The 18,932-nt window shown below is 52.2% G+C and overlaps 2 protein-coding genes and 1 pseudogene across 2 annotated transcripts; 2 read left to right on the forward strand and 1 right to left on the reverse strand.

Annotated features, from left to right (window-relative positions):
* Window positions 1-2,716: 2,716 nt before the first annotated feature.
* LOC136484052 (hexose carrier protein HEX6-like) lies at window positions 2,717-4,633 on the forward strand. Its single transcript, XM_066481217.1, has 2 exons — window positions 2,717-3,258; window positions 3,390-4,633. The coding sequence occupies exons 1-2, from the start codon at window positions 2,788-2,790 to the stop codon at window positions 4,461-4,463; spliced, it is 1,545 nt and encodes a 514-aa protein (XP_066337314.1). The 5' UTR covers window positions 2,717-2,787; the 3' UTR covers window positions 4,464-4,633.
* Window positions 4,634-6,163: 1,530 nt separating this feature from the next.
* LOC136484053 (hexose carrier protein HEX6-like) lies at window positions 6,164-7,886 on the forward strand (annotated as a pseudogene).
* Window positions 7,887-13,761: 5,875 nt separating this feature from the next.
* LOC136480485 (uncharacterized) lies at window positions 13,762-14,136 on the reverse strand. Its single transcript, XM_066478014.1, has one exon. It carries the CDS (start codon window positions 14,134-14,136, stop codon window positions 13,762-13,764), a length of 375 nt encoding a protein of 124 aa, XP_066334111.1.
* Between the last annotated feature and the right edge of the window lie 4,796 nt (window positions 14,137-18,932).

Here is an 18,932-nt window from a genome sequence, read left to right on the forward strand (position 1 = left end):
AGAGAGGGAGAGGGAGAGGGAGAGAGGGCGGGAGAGGGAGAGCGGTAGGGCGAGGCGGTGCAGAGCAATCAGAGATGGAGAGACAGACCAGAGAGAGAGAGAGATAGCAGATGGAGAGAGAAGGAGAGAGGAGAGCGGCAGCGTCGTGGCGCTCGGCCTTAGCGCGGAGTCGCCCGGGAGGCAGGGCGGGCGTAGCCTTGTCACCGGCGGCGTCGGGCTCCAGAACTCGGCGCTCCCGGCGAGCTCGAGTGGCCGGAAGAGGAAGGAAAAGGACCGAACTCTTCAGGCCACGGCGAGTTCATCAGCCGGCTATTTATAGCCGAGATGAGACGGTGGCAGTGGAGATATTTTGGGCAGCCATGGCAGAGGAAGGCGGTGGCGGCAAAATATCTCGGCGGTCGTGCTTCACGTGCTCGGATGTGGTGGCAGCGGGGTGTCGCGAAGGTTCGGAGGGGAGGACAGGTGGCTCCTGCACCCTTATCTTCTCCAGCGTCGGGACGAGATGGTGGCGGGCTCGAGGCGGCGCGTAACGACGCTTGATTTCCGTCGCTGCCGCCTGGGAAGACGAAGCTGACAGCTGGGTCCCGCACGTCTGTGGGGGGAGGTCGGCTGACAGTCGGGGCCGCGCTGTCTATGAGAATAGAGAAAGGGAGGCGGGCGCTCCTGCTGGGCCTGAGTGGCCGATGCCGGCCCAGGCGGGGAAGGGAAGAGGAGTGGGCCGCTGCGCCAGAAAGGAGGGGAGTCGCCGCTGCGCCTGGCCTCGTTGGGCCGAAGGCCCGGCGCTGGCCCATGCGGGGAAAAGGGCAAAAGAGAAGAGGCAGGAGGCGGGCCGCTTCACGGGCCAGGAGGAAGGGAGAGAGGAATTGAGCCCGCTGACCATTGTCCTTTTATGATTCAATTTACATTTTTTCCCAGAATTAAACTAGGCCTTATTTGGGTTGGATTCAAGTTTGAATTTTAAGATGATTTGATGCTAAATGGTTTGGGATAAATCAAGGATGGTTTTCGTGGAGATATTCAAGGGAAATGATCAAGGAGTTTTGGAGAGAAAGTCAAGGAGGAGTACTTTGCGCCAATAATAAATTCTAGGGCACACAAACATATAATCAATAAAACAAGCATTTCAAACATAAATGCACATGATGTGTTTTGATGCAAGACTTTTTGGTAAAGATTTTAAAAAGGGTTTGTGGAGACATATCTTCAAATATTTTTTGCAGAAAATAAATAGTTAAGGTTTTAATTTGTAGTAAAATTTAAAAAGTTCAATTTTTTAGTGGTTTTTATTATGATGCAAAACACAGGGTATTAAAAGCGCATGGTGCTGTAGGTGAAGGCAGGGTCCTGCACGGCCTCCGCGGTCAGCTCCTCCTTCAACTTTAGCTTGGCGCGCTGGAACTCGAGGAGTGACTTCTAGATGCAGACGACGGAGAGGAGCATAGTCTCAATGGGGATTTCATAGAGTTTCATGGGCATTAAATATGCTGACATGGCACTGTCTTGATGAAGAGAGAGAAAATAAAAGTTTCATGGGAGTAGAGAGAGTTTTATGGGGATGAAACTCTTCTGCACTGTTTCTAAAATATGGGTGTGTTGAAAACTGGGAGATGAAACCCCCATTGAGACTGGCCTAAAGTGGGCGGCCCTAAGCCCACGCGCGGCCTAGAGCGTGGCACGATACTCGACGCGCCATGAGTCCTACACGCTGTTGCCATAGCTGGCGAGGTAGCGAACCGCGGTGTGGATGGGCCCGTGTGGGGCTAGGTCCGCGAGCAGCGCGGCCGGGTCAGTGACATAAGGCCAGTCTCAATGGGGGTTTCATCTCCCAGTTTTCAACACACCCATATTTTGGAAACAGTGCAGAAGAGTTTCATTCCCATGAAACTCTCTCTACTCCCATGAAACTTTTATCTTCTCTCTCTTCATCAAGACAGTGCCATGTCAGCATATTTAATGCCCATGAAACTCTATGAAATCCCCATTGAGACTGGCCTAAGAGAAGACGACCCGGGCGGGGGCGAGGTCCGCGATGACGTCGTCCGGGGAGTTGCGGCCGCGGATGCCGCTCCAGGATGGGCCCATGGTTAGCACGCGGTGGCCCCGGTGGAGGAGCTCTTGGACGTGGTAGCGATCAATGTAGCCTGTGGAGCCTATGATGAGGATCATGGTCACCGAGGCCGGCTGTGCATGGAAGGGCTATGTCGCCGGAGTAGGCGTGGGCGGTGAGGCTGCGGAGGATTCGAGGAGTGGGCCTCGACAGTTGGGAAGAGAGTATTTGTGCGTGCCTGTGTGTCCGGGCCATGCCAAGTTGCACACTAGCGGGTGAAGTGGCGTACCACGTCAGTGAAAATGACAAGAACGTAGGAGAGTTACTATTTTCGGTGGCAATTTTGTATTTACCCATCTAAAGCTGGTAATCGAAGTGGTGGCCTCCCTCTTTTTTTTCCGACCGTACCATAAGGTACGTATTTAGTTAGGAGGAAGTAGAGTTTTCAAACTTACAACAAACTTACAACATGAGGTGGCCTCCCTCTCGCTGGCAATTATTTAAAAATCCCTGTCAGTAAGCTACCTATCTCCGTGGAAGATTTACATTGCTGCGCGCTCGCGAACAAATCACCCAGCAAGTGCCAGCACGTCAAGCTTGACCGCGCAGCAAGCATCTTGCACCGATAAGAGCAGCAAGTCAGCACGAGAGGACAGTCGCACAGTGCTCGCTCACCATGTGCTGAACTGCTGATCGAGTTCACAACTTCACACTAGCTAGCTCCGTGACCCTGCCCGACCATGGCCGTCTGTTTCGCCGTCGTCAGCCCCGAAGGCGGGGAGGACGCACGTCAGTACGACGGCAGGGTCACCGCGTTCGTGGCGTTGTCGTGCGTCACGGCGGCCATGGGCGGCGCCATCTTCGGCTACGACATCAGCACGGCGGGCGGCGTGTCGTCCATGGACGCGTTCCTGCGGGAGTTCTTCCCCGACGTGTACCGTCGGATGAAGCGCGCCGCGGGCGTCAGCAACTACTGCAAGTTCGACAGCCAGCTGCTGACGCTCTTCACGTCGTCGCTCTACATCACCGGCCTCCTCACTGCGGTGCTCCTCGCATCGTGGCTCACCGCGCGGTGCGGGCGCCGCCCGTCCATGGTCTTCGGCGGCGTCGCGTACCTCGCGGGCGCCGCGGTCAGCGGCGGCGCCGTGAACGTGTTCATGGCCATCCTCGGCAGGGCGCTGCTCGGCGTTGGCCTGGGCTTCGCCAACCAGGTATATGATATGTCTATCCATATGAATTTGTTCTTAGAATGTCATGAAAAACAAAAAATTGCGCAGCAACATTTTCCAGGCTGTAGCATGACAAATCGACATGGAAAAATAATTCTTTTAACATTTTGCAGGCTGTGCCGTTGTACCTGTCTGAGATGGCCCCGGCACGTTACCGAGGGATGTTCAGCAACGGCTTCCAGTTCAGCCTCTGTCTTGGAGCTCTCCTCGCGACGGTCGTCAACTACGGCGCCGAGAAGATCACAGGGGGCTGGGGCTGGAGGCTGTCGTTGGGCCTGGCCGGCGTCCCTGCAGCGCTGCTCACCGTCGGCGCCATCTTCCTGCCGGAGACGCCCAACAGCCTCGTCCAGCAAGGCAGAGACCACGGGAAGGTGAGGGCGTTGCTGCAGAAGATCAGAGGAACCGACGCCGTCGACCAAGAGTTGGATGACATCGTCGCTGCCAATGCCATGGCGCAGCAGTGCGACAACGGCTGGCGACTGATCCTGACGAACCGGCGGTACCGCCCGCAGCTGGCCATGGCCATCCTGATACCGTCGTTCACGCAGCTGACGGGGATCAACGCCATCGGGTTTTACGCGCCGGTGCTGCTGCGCAGCATCGGCATGGGCGAGACCGCGTCCCTCCTCTCGACCATCGTCCTGGTCGTCGTCTCCTCCGCCGCGACGTTCACCTCCCTGTTCGCGGCTGACCTCTTCGGACGGCGGACGCTGCTCCTGGCCGGCGGCGCGCAGATGCTCCTCTGCGAGGTCCTCATCGGCGCCATCATGGCCGCGAAGCTCGGCGACGAGGGCGGCCTGAGCAGGGCGTACGCGCTAGCCCTCCTCCTGCTCATCGGCCTCTACTCCGCGGGCTTCGGCTGCTCCTGGGGCCCGCTGAGCTGGCTGGTGCCCAGCGAGATCTTCCCGCTGGAGGTCCGGTCGGCCGGGCAGAGCATCACCGTGGCGTCGGGCTTCGTGTTCACCATCTTGGTCGCGCAGTACTTCCTCGCCATGCTCTGCCGCCTCAAGGCGTGGCTCTTTTTCTTCTTCGCCGGGTGGATCGTGGCCATGACGGCGTTCGTGTACCTCTTCTTGCCGGAGACCAAGGGGCTGCCCATCGAGCACATTGACAAGGTGTGGGCCGAGCACTGGTTCTGGAAGAAGGTTATAGGAGACCGTGAAGATGAGGCAAGTGCCAAGCTGTAAAGAAATGTACGTAGCATTCAGCTACGTACATTTGAAGCATTCAGCTTCAATTCAGCCATGATTTGTTTCTCAGACAAGAATATTCAAAGCCTGATCATTTGGAAGATCTTTAGCAGTTGGAGTACTATACATTTTACAGTTCATTTGAAGCTCTTTATATTGATAGTTTAGTGAATGAAATTACGGGCATGTTTAGGAGAGCTCCAAATCAAAAAAAAAAAAAAAAAACAGATTCAGATCACTAGATCCACCATGATGCAGCTCCACCATGGAGCTGGTCTCCCAGTAAACTGTCTTGTACAGCTCCAGCTCTGAGTTTCCTTCCCTCTAACTCACTGCCACCTGGGCCCGCTCGTCAGCTCTTCATCCCCTCTTTCCTCCTCTTCCTACATATCTGAGCAGAGCACATCAGACCGGGCAACATCCACACGGCGTGGTCACGTGTGTGGACGATGGAGTGACGCGCATAGACGGCGGCGAGGCTGGGGCCATGCGTGACGGGAGCTGGGCTCGCACGCTCGGAGCTCGTGGCGTTCTTGGGGCGCGACATTGAGGCCGGCCATGGTGGGGGCGGCGCCGGTCTCGGTGGGGGTGGCGGCGGCGGGCACGGGTCTCGCTGGCCACAGTGGAGGCGAGGCCGGTCGCGGTAGGGGTGAGGGCAGTTGAGGTAGGGCGGGTCTCGCCGGCCGGGGTGGGGGCACCCGAGCGCTGGCATGGGCACGGTGGTAGGCGTGCGCCACGTCCGGACATGGAGGTTAGACGTGGGCGGCAGAGCGGCACGCGGCGAAGGTAGGGATGGGCGGCTCTGGTCGGCGATGGGAGAAGAAGAAAGAACACCATCCTGTACTTTTGTTTAATCAGTGGCAGTGCTAGATAATTTTCTCTAATTCTTTCAAACTTGTGTTTTCAGAGTGCTCTTTGTGGTGCTCGATAAAATTCAATAGATCTGCTCCTAAATCCATGGATTTCGAGCTACACTATGGTCGATCTGCGTAGATCTAAAAGTGTTTGGCTTGAAAAAATAAATCTAAAGCTATCTTTGTGTATCTAGAGTTGCAACAATGTCTAGGTGAAGAGAGTATCTTCTTCCCATTACGCACAATACATGGAAAACGATGAATTGTGGATAATTTAAGGTTATGTTTGGATGCACCTAACTAAATTTTAGCTAGCTAAAATTGCAAGACTAAACTTTAGCCAGCTAAAAGTTCTCCCAGCTAAATTTTAGCTAGGATGTTTGGATGCTTCAGCTAGCTAAGTTGAAATAGCTAAACTCAGCTAAATTTTAGGTGGTCTTTTAGTTAGGACGTTTGGATACTAGCAGCTAAATTTAGCCAGCTAAAATTTAGTTGGTACATCCAAACAAGTGCTAAGTATGGAGCAATAAGAACTCCTCACTTTTCAGATATCTTTGATGTGGACAACAATGACGTGAACATGGTTAAATGGTGTAAACTCTTGCGACTAATAAGTCAAGAGCCGCCATGGAAAATTCATACCAAAACGCATATAAAGAAACAAGATGCAGACGGCCGACACATGCTTTGCAAAGCTCCAAAAGGGCACATCACATCGAAGCTTGACCGGATGGCAACAGCAGCCAGCAACAGCTGGTCAACACAACACCAACAGCATGGCCACACCAAGGTTCACTGACCAAGCTCTCACCTTCACCTAAGCTAACCGCCGCAGTGGCGAACCATGGCTGTCGGTCTCGTCGATGCCGGCGGCAGCGATGGTCGTCAGTACGGCGGGAGGATCACCGTGTTCGTGGCGCTGTCATGCGTCACCGCGGCCATGGGCGGCGCCATCTTTGGCTACGACCTCAGAATCTCTGGTACGAATACGACCTCAGAATTTCAGATTCATGTCCCAGAAACAACTTGAAAAGTCGTTATGAACAACTGGAAATATCATCAAGTTTTGGTTTCCGAAGTGCCGATCGATTACAGGATGTTTTGCACAGCACAGGTGGCGTGTCATCCATGGGGTCGTTCCTGGAGGAGTTCTTCCCGGACGTGTACCGGCGGATGAAGGGTGACGTGCACGTCAGCAACTACTGCAAGTTCGACAGCCAGCTTCTGACGCTCTTCACGTCGTCGCTCTACATCGCCGGCCTGCTCACCGCGATGCTGCTCTGGTCGTGGTTCACGGCCAGGCGAGGGCGCCGCCCGTCCATGATCATCGGCGGGGCGGCGTTCCTCGCCGGCGCCGTGGTCAGCCGTCAACGTGTACATGGCCATCCTGGGCAGGGCGCTCCTCGGAGTGGGCCTCGGGTTCGCCAATCAGGTCAGAGTCGCCGACTACAATCTGATAACGAAATTTGGTGATCCTGCAATATCCAGCCCTACTGAAATTTTGCAGGCAGTGCTTTTGTACCTGTCTGAAATGGCCCCTGCACGATACCGAGAAGCATTCAGGCATTCAGCAACGGGTTCCATCACAGCATGTGCCTCGGCTCCCTGGCCGCGAACATTATCAACTACGGCGCGGAGAAGATCACCTGCGGCTGGGGCTGGAGGCTCTCGCTGGGCCTGGCTGGCGTCCCCGCCGCGCTCTTCACGCTGGGAGCCGTCTTCCTGCCGGAGACGCCCAACAGCCTGGTGCAGCAGGGTGCGGACCGTGGGAGGGTGCGCGCGCTGCTGCAGAAGGTCAGAGGCACGGACGCCGCCGCCGCCGTCGACGCGGAGCTGGATGACATCGTCGCGGCGAACAGCGCGGCGGCACTGGGCGGCAGCAGCCGCGGCCTGCGGCTCATCCTTTCGCGGCGCTGGTACCGGCCGCAGCTAGCGGTCGCCGTGTTGATGCCGGCGTTCACGCAGCTCAACGGGATCAACGCCATCGGGTTCTACGCGCCGGTGCTGCTCCGCACGGTGGGCATGGGCGAGAGCCTGGCGCTGCTCTCCACGGTCGTTATGGTGGTCATCTACACGGCGTCGACGGTCGTGTTCATGTTCGTCATCGACCGGTTCGGCCGCCGCACGCTGCTCATCGCCGGCAGCCTCCAGATGCAGGTCTCCGAGGTCCTGATCGGCGCCGTCATGGCCGCCAAGCTGGGCGACGAGGGCGGGATGGCGCGCGGCTACGCGGCGGCGCTGTTCGTCCTCATCGGCGTGTACGTGGCGGGGTACAGCTGGTCCTGGGGCCCCATGACGTGGCTGGTGCCCACCGAGGTTTTCCCGCTGGAGATCTGGTCGGCGGGGCAGAGCATCACGGTGGCGTCCGGGTTCGTGTTCACCATATTCATCGCGCAGGGGTTCCTTGCCATGCTGTGCCGGATGAGGGCCTGGCTCTTCTTCTTCTTTGCGGGGTGGATCGTGGTGATGACGGGCTTCCTGTACTTGTTCTTGCCGGGGATGAAGGGGATGTGTTGGAGCACGACGCACTCCAGAGCTCGGATCGCGCCGGCGGAACGATGGTGATCGCGGCGAGTCTAACCTAGCAGATGTAACAGACAAGAGGATATGGCGCTGCCAACATCGCGCATTTTTCCGGTCTTTGTTCCTTGTTATTTATACACAAGTCTCGCGATCTTAACAACCGCGACGCCCTCCCGCGCCATGACGTGCAAAGAACGCAACACCGTTAGAGGCGGTGCACGCTACGTGCGCCCGGCACGCCACGGCATGGTGACTGACCGACAACGGGCTGGACCGTGATCATGCACGCCTACGATCACGCCCATCCCCTACTCGACTATTACAGACTCCAACTGATACGAGATTACATTTATTTGTGCATCAATTTAGCTAACAAATCACCCCCTAAACTTGATGCACACTGACGACACCTAATGCACTCCTGAACTCCACGAACTTCACTCGTCCCAGCGACTTGGTGAAGATGTCGGCGACCTGATCTCCTGTCCCGACGTGTTCAACCTCCACCTTGCCTTCCTCGATGCACTGACGAAGAAAATGATACTTAGTATCAATGTGCTTGCTTCGGTCATGATGCACCGGATTCCTGCTGAGTGCTATCGTAGACATATTATCCATGTGCAGCTTCACCGTCGTCTCCCTCGTTCCCAGCATATCTGCAATCAGCCGGCTAAGCCATATGCCTTGACAAGCCGCTGCCGCCGCTGCCACATACTCCGCTTCACAGGAAGACAAGGCAACGATCCTTTGCTTCTGTGACGCCCAGGTAACAAGACTGCTCCCGAGGAAATAGCCAACACCCGTAGTGCTCTTCCTATCCTCGATATCTCCAGCAAAGTCACTGTCGCTGTACCCAATTAGAATTGGTTTCAGCTCAGCTCCCCTCTCATACTTGCAGCCGTACCCCATGGTACCCTTGAGATACCTTAGAATGTGTTTTACAGCGGCCCAATGTTCTTTGCCCGGCGCCTCCATGTATCTGCTCACAACACCGACTGAAAATGCCAAATCAGGTCAAGTGTTAACAATATACCTCAGGCTGCCGATTATACTCCTGTATCCCGTAGGATCCATTGCCTCTCCATTCTTCAGCTTGCTCAGTTTCAGTCGACATTCCATTGGAGTATCACATGAGTTGCAGTTCCCCATTCCAGCCACTTCTAGTATCTTTGCTGCATAGGAACTCTGACACAGAGTGATGCCATTTGCATCCTGCTTAACCTCTATGCCCAGGTAATAGCTTAAGAGCCCCAAGTCACTCATGCTAAACTTCTTCTTCATCTCAGACTTGAAATTCTTGATGTCTTTCACATCTGGTCCAGAGATGATCAAATCATCGACATAAACCCCCACAAGCAGAAAAGAGTTCTTGCTGTTTCTTCTGTAAACAGCATGATCCAACTTGCTCCTGACAAACCCAAGAGCCACGAGTTCACGGTCAAGTTTTACATTCCACGCCCGTGGTGCCTGCTTCAAACCATAGAGTGCCTTTTTCAACTTGAGCACCTTATCTCCATTGCCGACTACAAAACCTGGAGGCTGTTGCACGTACACGGTTTCAGAGAGATCACCATTCAAAAAAGCTGATTTTACGTCCATATGATGAACCTCCCATCCACCTTGAGCTGCAAGTGCCAACAACACCCGTACAGTTTCAATTCTAGCCACCGGAGCGAAAACCTCATCAAAATCCACTCCAAAACGCTGAGCATAGCCTTTAGCAACTAGGCGTGCTTTATACTTGACCACATTCCCCTCAGGATCTTTCTTGACCTTGAAAACCCATTTTAGGCCAATCGCTTTGTGTTCGGGTGGCAACACACTGACATCCCAGGTTCGGTTAGCCTCAATCGCTTGCATTTCTGCCCGCATGGCTTGCCTCCAGCACTCCTCCGACATTGCCTCTTGTACTGATCTTGGTTCCTCAGCAGCAACAAGGCAGAGTCCACTGTATTCAAAATCCTGAATTTCTTCAGTATCATCCAGCAGATCAGCGATCGTTCTGTACCAGAGTGGATCACCTTCTGAATCCACGGACTGACCAGTGGGTGGCATGGCCCACTGTATCAATGGTGTACCCGAATTGGAGTTAGGAGTCCCAGGTGGTGTGTTTGATGCACCCCCTGCTGATGGAATTGACGCAGCAGGCGAAACCGGCTCAAAATCGGGCACAACAGCTTCCTCAGATCCCGTTGCCAGACCGGGAACAGTGTCAGTGTCATCCCACTGAACCTGAAACGTATCAGTTTTCTCCGCTGCCTCTTTCACCTTGCTGTCTTCTTTCCCTTCCCAATTCCATGGCTTTTTCTCATCAAAGATCACATCACGAGTCACCATGAGCTTGTTCTTCACTGGATCATAAATACGATAACCTTTTGTCCCCAGCTCATAGCCAAAGAACACACCTGGTGTTGATCTGTCAGTTAACTTGCTTATTCCCGGGCCAGCCTTCTTTACATAAGCAACACAGCCAAACGTCCTCAAATGCTTGATCCCGGGTTTTCTGCCAAACCAAGCCTCATAAGGAGTCATACCGCTCAAACTCTTAGTCAGAGAGCGATTGAGAATATATACTGCTGTTTTCACAGCCTCCCCCCCAGAACCGGGGTGGTACTCCCATACTCTTCAGTAAACACCTCGCCATCTCCACTATCGTCTGATTCCTCCATTCCACAACACCATTCTGTTGCGGAGTATAGGGCATAGTTGTGTTGTGCTTGATGCCATGCTCACTGCAGAACACCACAAACGCCCCGGAGTTGAACTCGCCACCGCGGTCCGTTCTGAGCGCCTTCAGGCGACGGCCTGACTCCAATTCAGCCGCTGCCCTGAACCTTTTGAAACATGCCAGCGCTTCATCTTTTCCCGCCAGCAATTCCAGCCACATATAGCGGCTGTGATCATCAACCATGATCATGAAATAGGACTTGCCTCCAGGTGCGATTGGCGTGATCGGGCCACAGAGATCCGTGTGCACCAGCTCGAGTCCAATAGACGCACGCCATGGCGAAGCTTGAGGAAATGGCGCACGGTGCTGCTTCCCAAGGGCGCAGCCATCGCACACTTGTTCCACCTTCTTGATCAACGGCAGTCCCTCTACCATCTCCTTGACACCGAGTTCACGCAGGGCCCTGAAATTCAAATGACCGTACCATGCATGCCAGCGCCAGGCCTCCTCCTCCATCTTGGTCAGTAGGCAAACAGGTGATGACAGATTCACCTTCATCAGGTACAAGCGATTCTTTCTTTCTGCTCTAATCACAACACCTCTTGCCACACCCGGTTGCTTCCGCTCGAGCACCACCAGAACACCCTTGTCGATCTCAACACGGCATCCTGCTTCTTCAAGTTGACCAAGACTGACAATATTACATTTCAGAGAGGGGATGAAATAAACCTCGGTGAGGACGCGATGCTCCTGATTTCTGCCGGCCATTGTGACTGCGCCAACCCCGCAGATCTCCACGGTCGAGCCATCGCCGAACCTCACAGCGCCATGCATGGACTCGTCCAGGCTTGTTAGTGAGGACTGACAGCCTGTCATGTGATTTGTCGCCCCTGTGTCAAGTATCCATGCTCCATCATCATACTTCTTCGGGAACACACGTTCCTGATTCAGGAACAAGCCTTGGGCAGATGATTTCGGTGTGCGCACGATGTTGCACACCTGTGCCACCAAGAGCGCTGGTTTCGCCTCCGTGTTAGCAGCGACATGGTGCGTGGCATCTTCATGCTCCTCCTTCCCAGCCTTCTTGTTCAGGCATTCCTTGCCCCAGTGCCCGTAGACACCACACTTCCGGCACCTGCCCTTCCAACGAGGTGTGCCCTTCGACGTGAGACCACCTCTGGACTCGCGCGTGTCATGGCCATGCTTGCCGCCACCAGACGAGACACCGCGACCTCTAGATTGATCTTTCTTCATGTATTTTCCGCCACCAGAGGATGACTCTACATTCACCATGCGACTCTTGTTCCTAGCCATCCATTCTTCCTCCGAGAGCAGAAGACAGCCCGCCTTGTCCGTCACTTGTTCGACCGTGGGCTCGAACCGAGCCTCCGCCGCCCTGAGACGGCCAACAAGTTCCTCGATGAACATGTGAAAGCTCTAGTTTGGTTTTGGTTAATTGATGAAACCCTAAGTGCTAACCTAGTTTATCAAGATGATTATGAGATAGGTAGCACTACTCCAAGTGATGAAGCAATGGCGAAGATCATGACAATGGTGATGGCATGGTGATGGTCAAATGCTTAAACTTGAAAAAGAAGAAAGAGAAAAACAAAAGGCTCAAGACAAAGGTAAAAAAATGTAGGAGCCATTTTGTTTTAGTGATCAAGACACTTAGTGAGTGTGATCACATTTAGGATAGATAGCCATACTATTAAGAGGAGTGAAACTCGTATCGGAATGCGGTTATCAAAGTGCCACTAGATGCTCTAACTCATTGCATATGCATTTAGGATCTAGTGGAGTGCTAACACCCTTGAAAATGTTTGTGAAAATATGCTAACACTTGTGCACAAGGTGATACACTTGGTGGTGTTGGCACATCTACAAAGGAGGTGGTGTTTGCAGGGTTGAGATGGGTTTGGGTCCCTCTGGGATTCGGCGCTTTCGGGAAAATGGAATGCCTATTTTCTATTGCGCCGGATGCAAATTCTTGTGGTTGGCACATTGGAGCAAGGGTGAAGAAGTTAGAAGTGAAAACGAGTTGATCGCGAAGACGCTGGCGTCGGTCAACTGACCGGACGCTGGGTCTAAAAGCACCGGATGCTGGTAGCATGCGTCCGGTCGAGCTGGTCGGTCGGCACAGTACCTAGGGTACCGCACCGGACGCTGGTCTGGGTCCGGTCAAGGTGGACTGGACGCGTCCGGTCGAAGAAATATGCCTTGGGAAGCTTACTAGAAATGACCGGACGCTGAGGCTTCTGCGTCCGATCAGTTTAAGCCGGAGCGTCCGGTCAAGTACGTAGCCGCGTTTTGCCCAGTGAAGGGGTATAACGGCTCTATTTGATTGGGGCTCTATTTATAGCCCCATGGCCGGCTCAAGGGGGCTCTCTTGCACATTTTCATTGACATAGCAACCTTGTGAGCTTAGCCAAAGTCCTCCCACTCATCTCCATCATTGATCCATCATCATTGTGAGATTGGGAGAGAATCCAAGTGCATTGCTTGAGTGATTGCATCTAGAGGCACTTGGTATTCGTGTTGCGCTGCGGATTTTGCTTGTTTCTCTTGGTGGTTGCCACCACCTAGACGGTTAGAGCAGCGGTGGAGGATTGGCACGAGTTGGTGATTGTTCGTGGCCATCTCCGGTGATTGTAAGGGGAGTTGTACCTTCCCCGGCGGAGTGCCGAAAGGTAACTCTAGTAAATTGCTCGTGTCATTGAGTTACCTCACTTGTGGGTCGGTTCTTGCGGTGTCCTATCGTGTGGACGAGGTTTGTGAAACACCTCTTAGCCACCGAACCACCAAGTGTTGGTCGACACAACGGGGACTAGCGTGTTGGCAAGCACGTGAACCTCGGGAGAGAAATCGGTTGTCTCTTGTCATTTGCTTTCTCCCGGTGATTGGCTTAATCTTCATCTTGTGATTGGTTCATCCCCTACACAGCGGTATAATCACCCTACTCACTTATTTACATTCTTGCAAACTAGTTGATACAAGCTCTTTAGTGTAATTAGAATTGAGAGCTTGCTTTATTATTTACATTCATCTAGTTGAGCTCTTTAGAGTAGCAAGATTGAGAGCTCTTAGTGAGTAGCTACATAGCAAGTTTGGGTGCCTAAGTAATCATTGCAACTAGAATTGTTGGATAGGTGGCTAGCAACCCTTGTAGAGCTAGAGCAAGTTTGCATTACGCTATTTGTCATACTAATCAAATTGCTCTAGTTGGTTTGTAGATTTTTAAATAGGCTATTCACCCCCCTCTAGCCATATTAGGACCTTTCAACAGGGTCTTCACATCATAGAACATCTCGATCGCCACCACCACCTGATTGTAGCGTGGTGGCACGACCCTCAAGAACTTCTTCACCACTCGCGCATCATCAACGCTTGTCACGCCAAGACTGCGCAGATCCGACGCGAGTTTGGTAATCCTCATGGCGAATTCTTCAATCGTCTCGCCGGTCTTGAAGGATATCGCTTCGAAATTGCTCAACAACTTCTGCGCAGTCACCTCCTTGACCCGATCTGCTCCGAGATGCATCGTCTTCAGCAACTCCCATGCCTCCTTTGCTGACTTTTTGTTCAGCAACATGGCGTGCATGTCCTCCGGAACGCCCCTCAGCATGGCACCCAGGCGAGCCGATCATGCCTCTGCTCCACCTTATCAGACTCTATTGCATCCCAGAGATAGATTCCTTCGAGATTGCATTGAACGTGGACTGACCACGATTGGTAATTAGTGCGTGTTAACATCGGCCATACTAGATTGCCTGCGGCCTAATTCCACGCACGCTGCATCACCTCCTTGTTGGCTCCACTTGACTTCGGCGAGTTCAGCGCCATGGCAACGACGACATTCACGTCTCCTTCTTCTTGGTTCGGTTGGCTTCAACCACCCAACACCTCGCAGGGCTCCTCCCCGCCACCAAACGGCTCCTCCCCGGCTCCCCTTCGGCTCTGATACCAATTGTTGGAGCACGACGCACTCCAGAGCTCGGATCGCGCCGGTGGAACGATGGTGATCGCGGCGAGTCTAACCTAGCAGATGTAACAGACAAGAGGATATGGCGCTGCCAACATCGTGCATTTTTTTCGGTCTTTGTTCCTTGTTATTTATACACAAGTCTCGCGATCTTAACAACCGCGACGCCCTCCCGCGCCATGACGTGCAAAGAACGCAACACCGTTAGAGGCGGTGCGCGCTACGTGCGCCCGGCACGCCACGGCGTGGTGACTGACCGACAACGGGCTGGACCGTGATCATGCACGCCTACGATCATGCCCATCCCCTACTCGACTATTACAGACTCCAACCGATATGAGATTACATTTATTTGTGCATCAATTTAGCTAACAGGATGCCCATTGACCAGATTGGGAAGGTGTGGAGGGACCACTGGTTTTGGGGGAGGGTTGGGGGTTGGATGAATTGCAGGCGACGGACAAGTGACAAGCTGTGAAAAGAACTGAGATAAGAATTAAGAACGTTCAGTAATTCAAGGGTTCAACACGAAAATTTTAATGGCTCAGTCTTGTGACAACATCTGAATCTATCATCTTACTTATTACTCTAGTGTTAGAAAAGTTAGTACCTTAATATTGCCCATCAGCATTGGTAGACGCTGAAACACTTGTCCGATGGTGTGAGGAATGTCAATTTTTCGCCAAACAGATTCACGCTGAAACACTTGTCTGAACGAATGGGCCTGATTTGTTAAGCACTCTCCTATTTTTCTCCAAGCTAAGTGCTAAGCACTCTCCAGTTTTTCTCCACGGCTAAGTGCTAAGCACTCTTCAGTTTTTCTTCACGGCTAAGTGCTAAGCACTCTCTAGTTTTTCTCCGCGGCTAAGTGCTAAGCACTCTCCAGTTTTTCTCCACGGCTAAGTGCTAATCACTCTCTAGTTTTTCTCCACGGCTAAGTGTTAAGCACTCTCCAGTTTCTCTCCATGGCTAAGTGCTAAGTACTCTCCAGTTTTTCTCCAATGCCAAGTGCTAAGCACTACCCAGTTTTTCCTCTATGATTCAGTGCTAAGCACCTGCTCTTTGCCTTTTTCACTTGATTCTTTGATCCTACTACAAGATGATCCTCTATCTTACAGCAGGTTTAGGGACTAAGTGTGTACAATTCATCTAGTGGTGAGTGTGATTTTCTTTGCAGGGTGGATTGTCGTGATGACGGGCTTCGTGTACTTGTTCTTGCCGGAGACGAAGGGGATGCCCATTCAGCAGATTGGGAAGGTGTGGAGGGAGCACTGGTTTTGGGGCAGGGTTGTGGGGTCAGATGAATTGCAGGTGACTGATAAGCTGTGAAAAGAACTGAGATAAGAACGTTCAGTAATTAAAGGGTTCCAACATGAAAATTTTAATAGCTCAGTCTTGTGACAACATCTCAATCTATCATCTTGCACTACTATAAAAATGATTTTAGAAAACAACTCTTGATTTACAGAGACGGATAAAAAACGTCCATGTATCCTAAAACACACCGTTATTTTTGGAGACGGTTAACCCATTTATGAAGACACTAAAAATATTACAGTCTTCGAAAATAAGTTAACAGAGGAGGGCCCCTGAAGAGGTTAGTCCTAGACCTCTAAAAATAAGGCACGTCTCTGTTAAAGCTCAACTCACTTGTCCCATCTTAGCATCTCAGTAATAAAATGGTTGTAACCGTTGCCCCACTCATTTATGTCCCACCTAACCAGCCGCCGCATGTCCTCCGTCTCTCCAACGCTGCCTCCCTCTCTCACCCGCAGTCTCCTCCCCATTCTCTCTCTCTCTCCTCTCTACTCACCACCCCTTCCCTTCCCTACCTTCTCCTCTTCGCCTCCTTCGTGCTGTGGATATAGAGGAGGCTTGGCTGAGGGCGAGCCACGGCGGTGCGTCTCATGCCCGGCCAAGGGTGAGGTGTGGAGGTGGCTTGGCAAAGGGTGAACTGCAGCGGTGCGGATTAGGAGGTGACCCGGCCAAGGGCAAGACGAGGTAGCCTGCATGGTAGGGATCTAGAGATGGCCTATATATAGTTGAGGGCGAGTTAAGGCGCGGTGGTGTGGCACGTATCTGTAGGAGGCCCGGCCGAGGACTTGTCGAGGTGCAACAGTGAGGCATGACCTAGGGTGAGGTGACGGGTGGCACCCGTGCTGGTAGGTCTGGGACATGCTTACAGAGGTATATCATGTGTGCATGCTTTGTCAGGGCACCTCTTACACTTGTGCACATCCTTTGGAAGCTGAGCAACACACTCCACTCACTTGTTCACTTGATTTAATCATCTTGAGTGAGTTTGGAGAGCCTCTAGTGCACTGCATTGAGTTGCATCATCTTGTGGCACTAGGTGAAAGCTTTTGGGCTGGTTGTGAGCGGAGTTGGTGATTGTCTCCGGCCTCGATCGATTACTTGTGAGGGGTCTTGTGCCTTTCCTGGCCTGATCTACATGTTTGATATTTATAAGTTTTTATTTAAGTCACCTAGAGTCTCAAATATGTGTTTGAAATTCACATGTTCTAAGACTCAATTTTTTGAATTTTTGAAACTATCTCTGATGGAGATACATCCTATACCAAAGTTGTAGTACTTCACAAGATTTAAAACTTTATAGTTAAAAGTTTTTTCATTTGATTTCATTTCATAGCTAAAATGTCCAATATAAGATTATGAAATATTAATATAAAAAGATACCATGTTATATATAGACATGAATGAGTGTGCGGTGTAGTGGTAGAGATGTGGTAGTGTTGAGAGCCAGGTTGTGAGTTTGATTCTCTAAAGTCACAACATTTTTTGGTTTTCTAGATTTAGGCGGGCATTTTAAAACACCCCCCTCGGTTAATCCCATTAATCATGCCCGCCTCTATTAATAAATTAACCGAGGGCAAAGAAACCTTCATTATTAACTATGACCTTTGGACGGAGGTGGTTGCAACGTCTGCCTCATAAAATATTTGTGTAGTAATGTTTATCCCGAGATTCATGTGCTTGCTGGCACGCTAGTCCTCGTTGTATCGACCATTCACTTAGTGGATCGCGAGCTAATTGTCACCACGCCAAGCCCTTCACTAGTACGCCGCAAGAACCTACTCAAAGTGAGGGTAACTCAATGTGACACGTGCAATCCACTAGAGTACCTTTTGGCCCTCCGCCGAGGAAAGGTCAAGAAACCCTTACGAACAAGCTCCAACTCGTGCCAATCACCAACAGCTGCTCCAAGCTGTCTAGGTGGCGGCAACCACCAAGAGTAATAAGAAAACCGCAGCTCCAATGATCCCCAAGCGCCAATAGATGCAATCATGAAGCAAATGCACTTTGGATCATTCCCAATCTCACTATAATGATGAATCAATGGAGAAGATGAGTGTGAGGTGTTTGCTTTAGCTCACAAGGATATATCATTGATGAAAATATGCAAGAAAGAGTGAGCCCAAGCCATCCCTCTTCTATTTATAGAGCCCCATAAGAGCTCCTAGCCGTTACACTATCGAAGGGGGTACGGACCGTAGCTCCAGACCCTGGTCTGGATCATCTATAGTAGGGTATGGACCCTAGATTTTGTCGCGTGTTCACATGATTCAACGTTAGCCGTTGATCTTCAATGGTCACTAAAATGGCACCGAACAGCCTTGGTCCAGACTGGACCAACACTAGCTCGTCTGGACCAATCCAGTAAGGATCTAGAGAGGGAATTTCTCTCCGGACCTAGTCCTCCCTGGTCAACTGGACCATCCTAGAGTCTGGCCCTTCCTCTATGCTAATTAGACTACGCCATGATGCCCTTCGTGCCCGCGCTGCTCGACTGGACCCACACAGGCCAGGGTCTAGAGTGCGCCTCGCTAGAGACCAGAGTGTCTCCATGCCATGCCGCTCCTACCTCCAAGCAATTCGGTCCCTTCACCGATGGTCCTGAGTGCCCACATGCCAAGGTCCGACGATGCCTGACCGCGCACCTGCCGCGACCGCTGGTTGATCGGACCCGGTGAGTCCGAGTCCGGACCGATGCAGCGCCGTGATCCGGAGCGAGTGCAAGTGCCCCTCTGCTCTCTATCTCCTTAGCGCTAGTGACCGAAGGACTCCGCCTCCTGGGTCTGGATGTGCCGAAGACCAGGGTCTGGTCCAGCAACTGCTCCTCCTTTTCTATTCCTACAAACTCAAACACTTCACCCTTACTACCAAGTTGCTAACCACAAAGTGTATAACCCATGTGCACGTGTGTTAGTATTTTTCCAAGTATTTTCAAGGGTTAATTATTATCACACTAGGTCCTAATGCATATGCAATTATGACTTCACCTAGTGGCACTTGATAACCACTTAGCCAAGATTTTCCCCTCTTAATAGTACAGCTATCGATCCTAAACACACTCACACCCTCTATGGTGTCTTGAGTGCCAAAACAGAAACCTATTTGATACCTTTGCCTTGATCTCC

The sequence above is a fragment of the Miscanthus floridulus genome, chromosome 9 (assembly GCF_019320115.1).
Source record: "Miscanthus floridulus cultivar M001 chromosome 9, ASM1932011v1, whole genome shotgun sequence".
NCBI classification, from domain to species: Eukaryota; Viridiplantae; Streptophyta; class Magnoliopsida; order Poales; family Poaceae; genus Miscanthus; species Miscanthus floridulus.

Excerpts from the sequence above, each read along its gene's own strand:
- LOC136480485 (XM_066478014.1), bottom strand. The coding sequence starts at position 14,136 with ATGCTGAGGGGCGTTCCGGAGGACATGCACGCCATGTTGCTGAACAAA.
- LOC136484052 (XM_066481217.1), top strand. The coding sequence starts at position 2,788 with ATGGCCGTCTGTTTCGCCGTCGTCAGCCCCGAAGGCGGGGAGGACGCA. Across the intron at positions 3,259-3,389 it reads GCCTGGGCTTCGCCAACCAG|GCTGTGCCGTTGTACCTGTC; the intron begins GTATATGATATG and ends AACATTTTGCAG.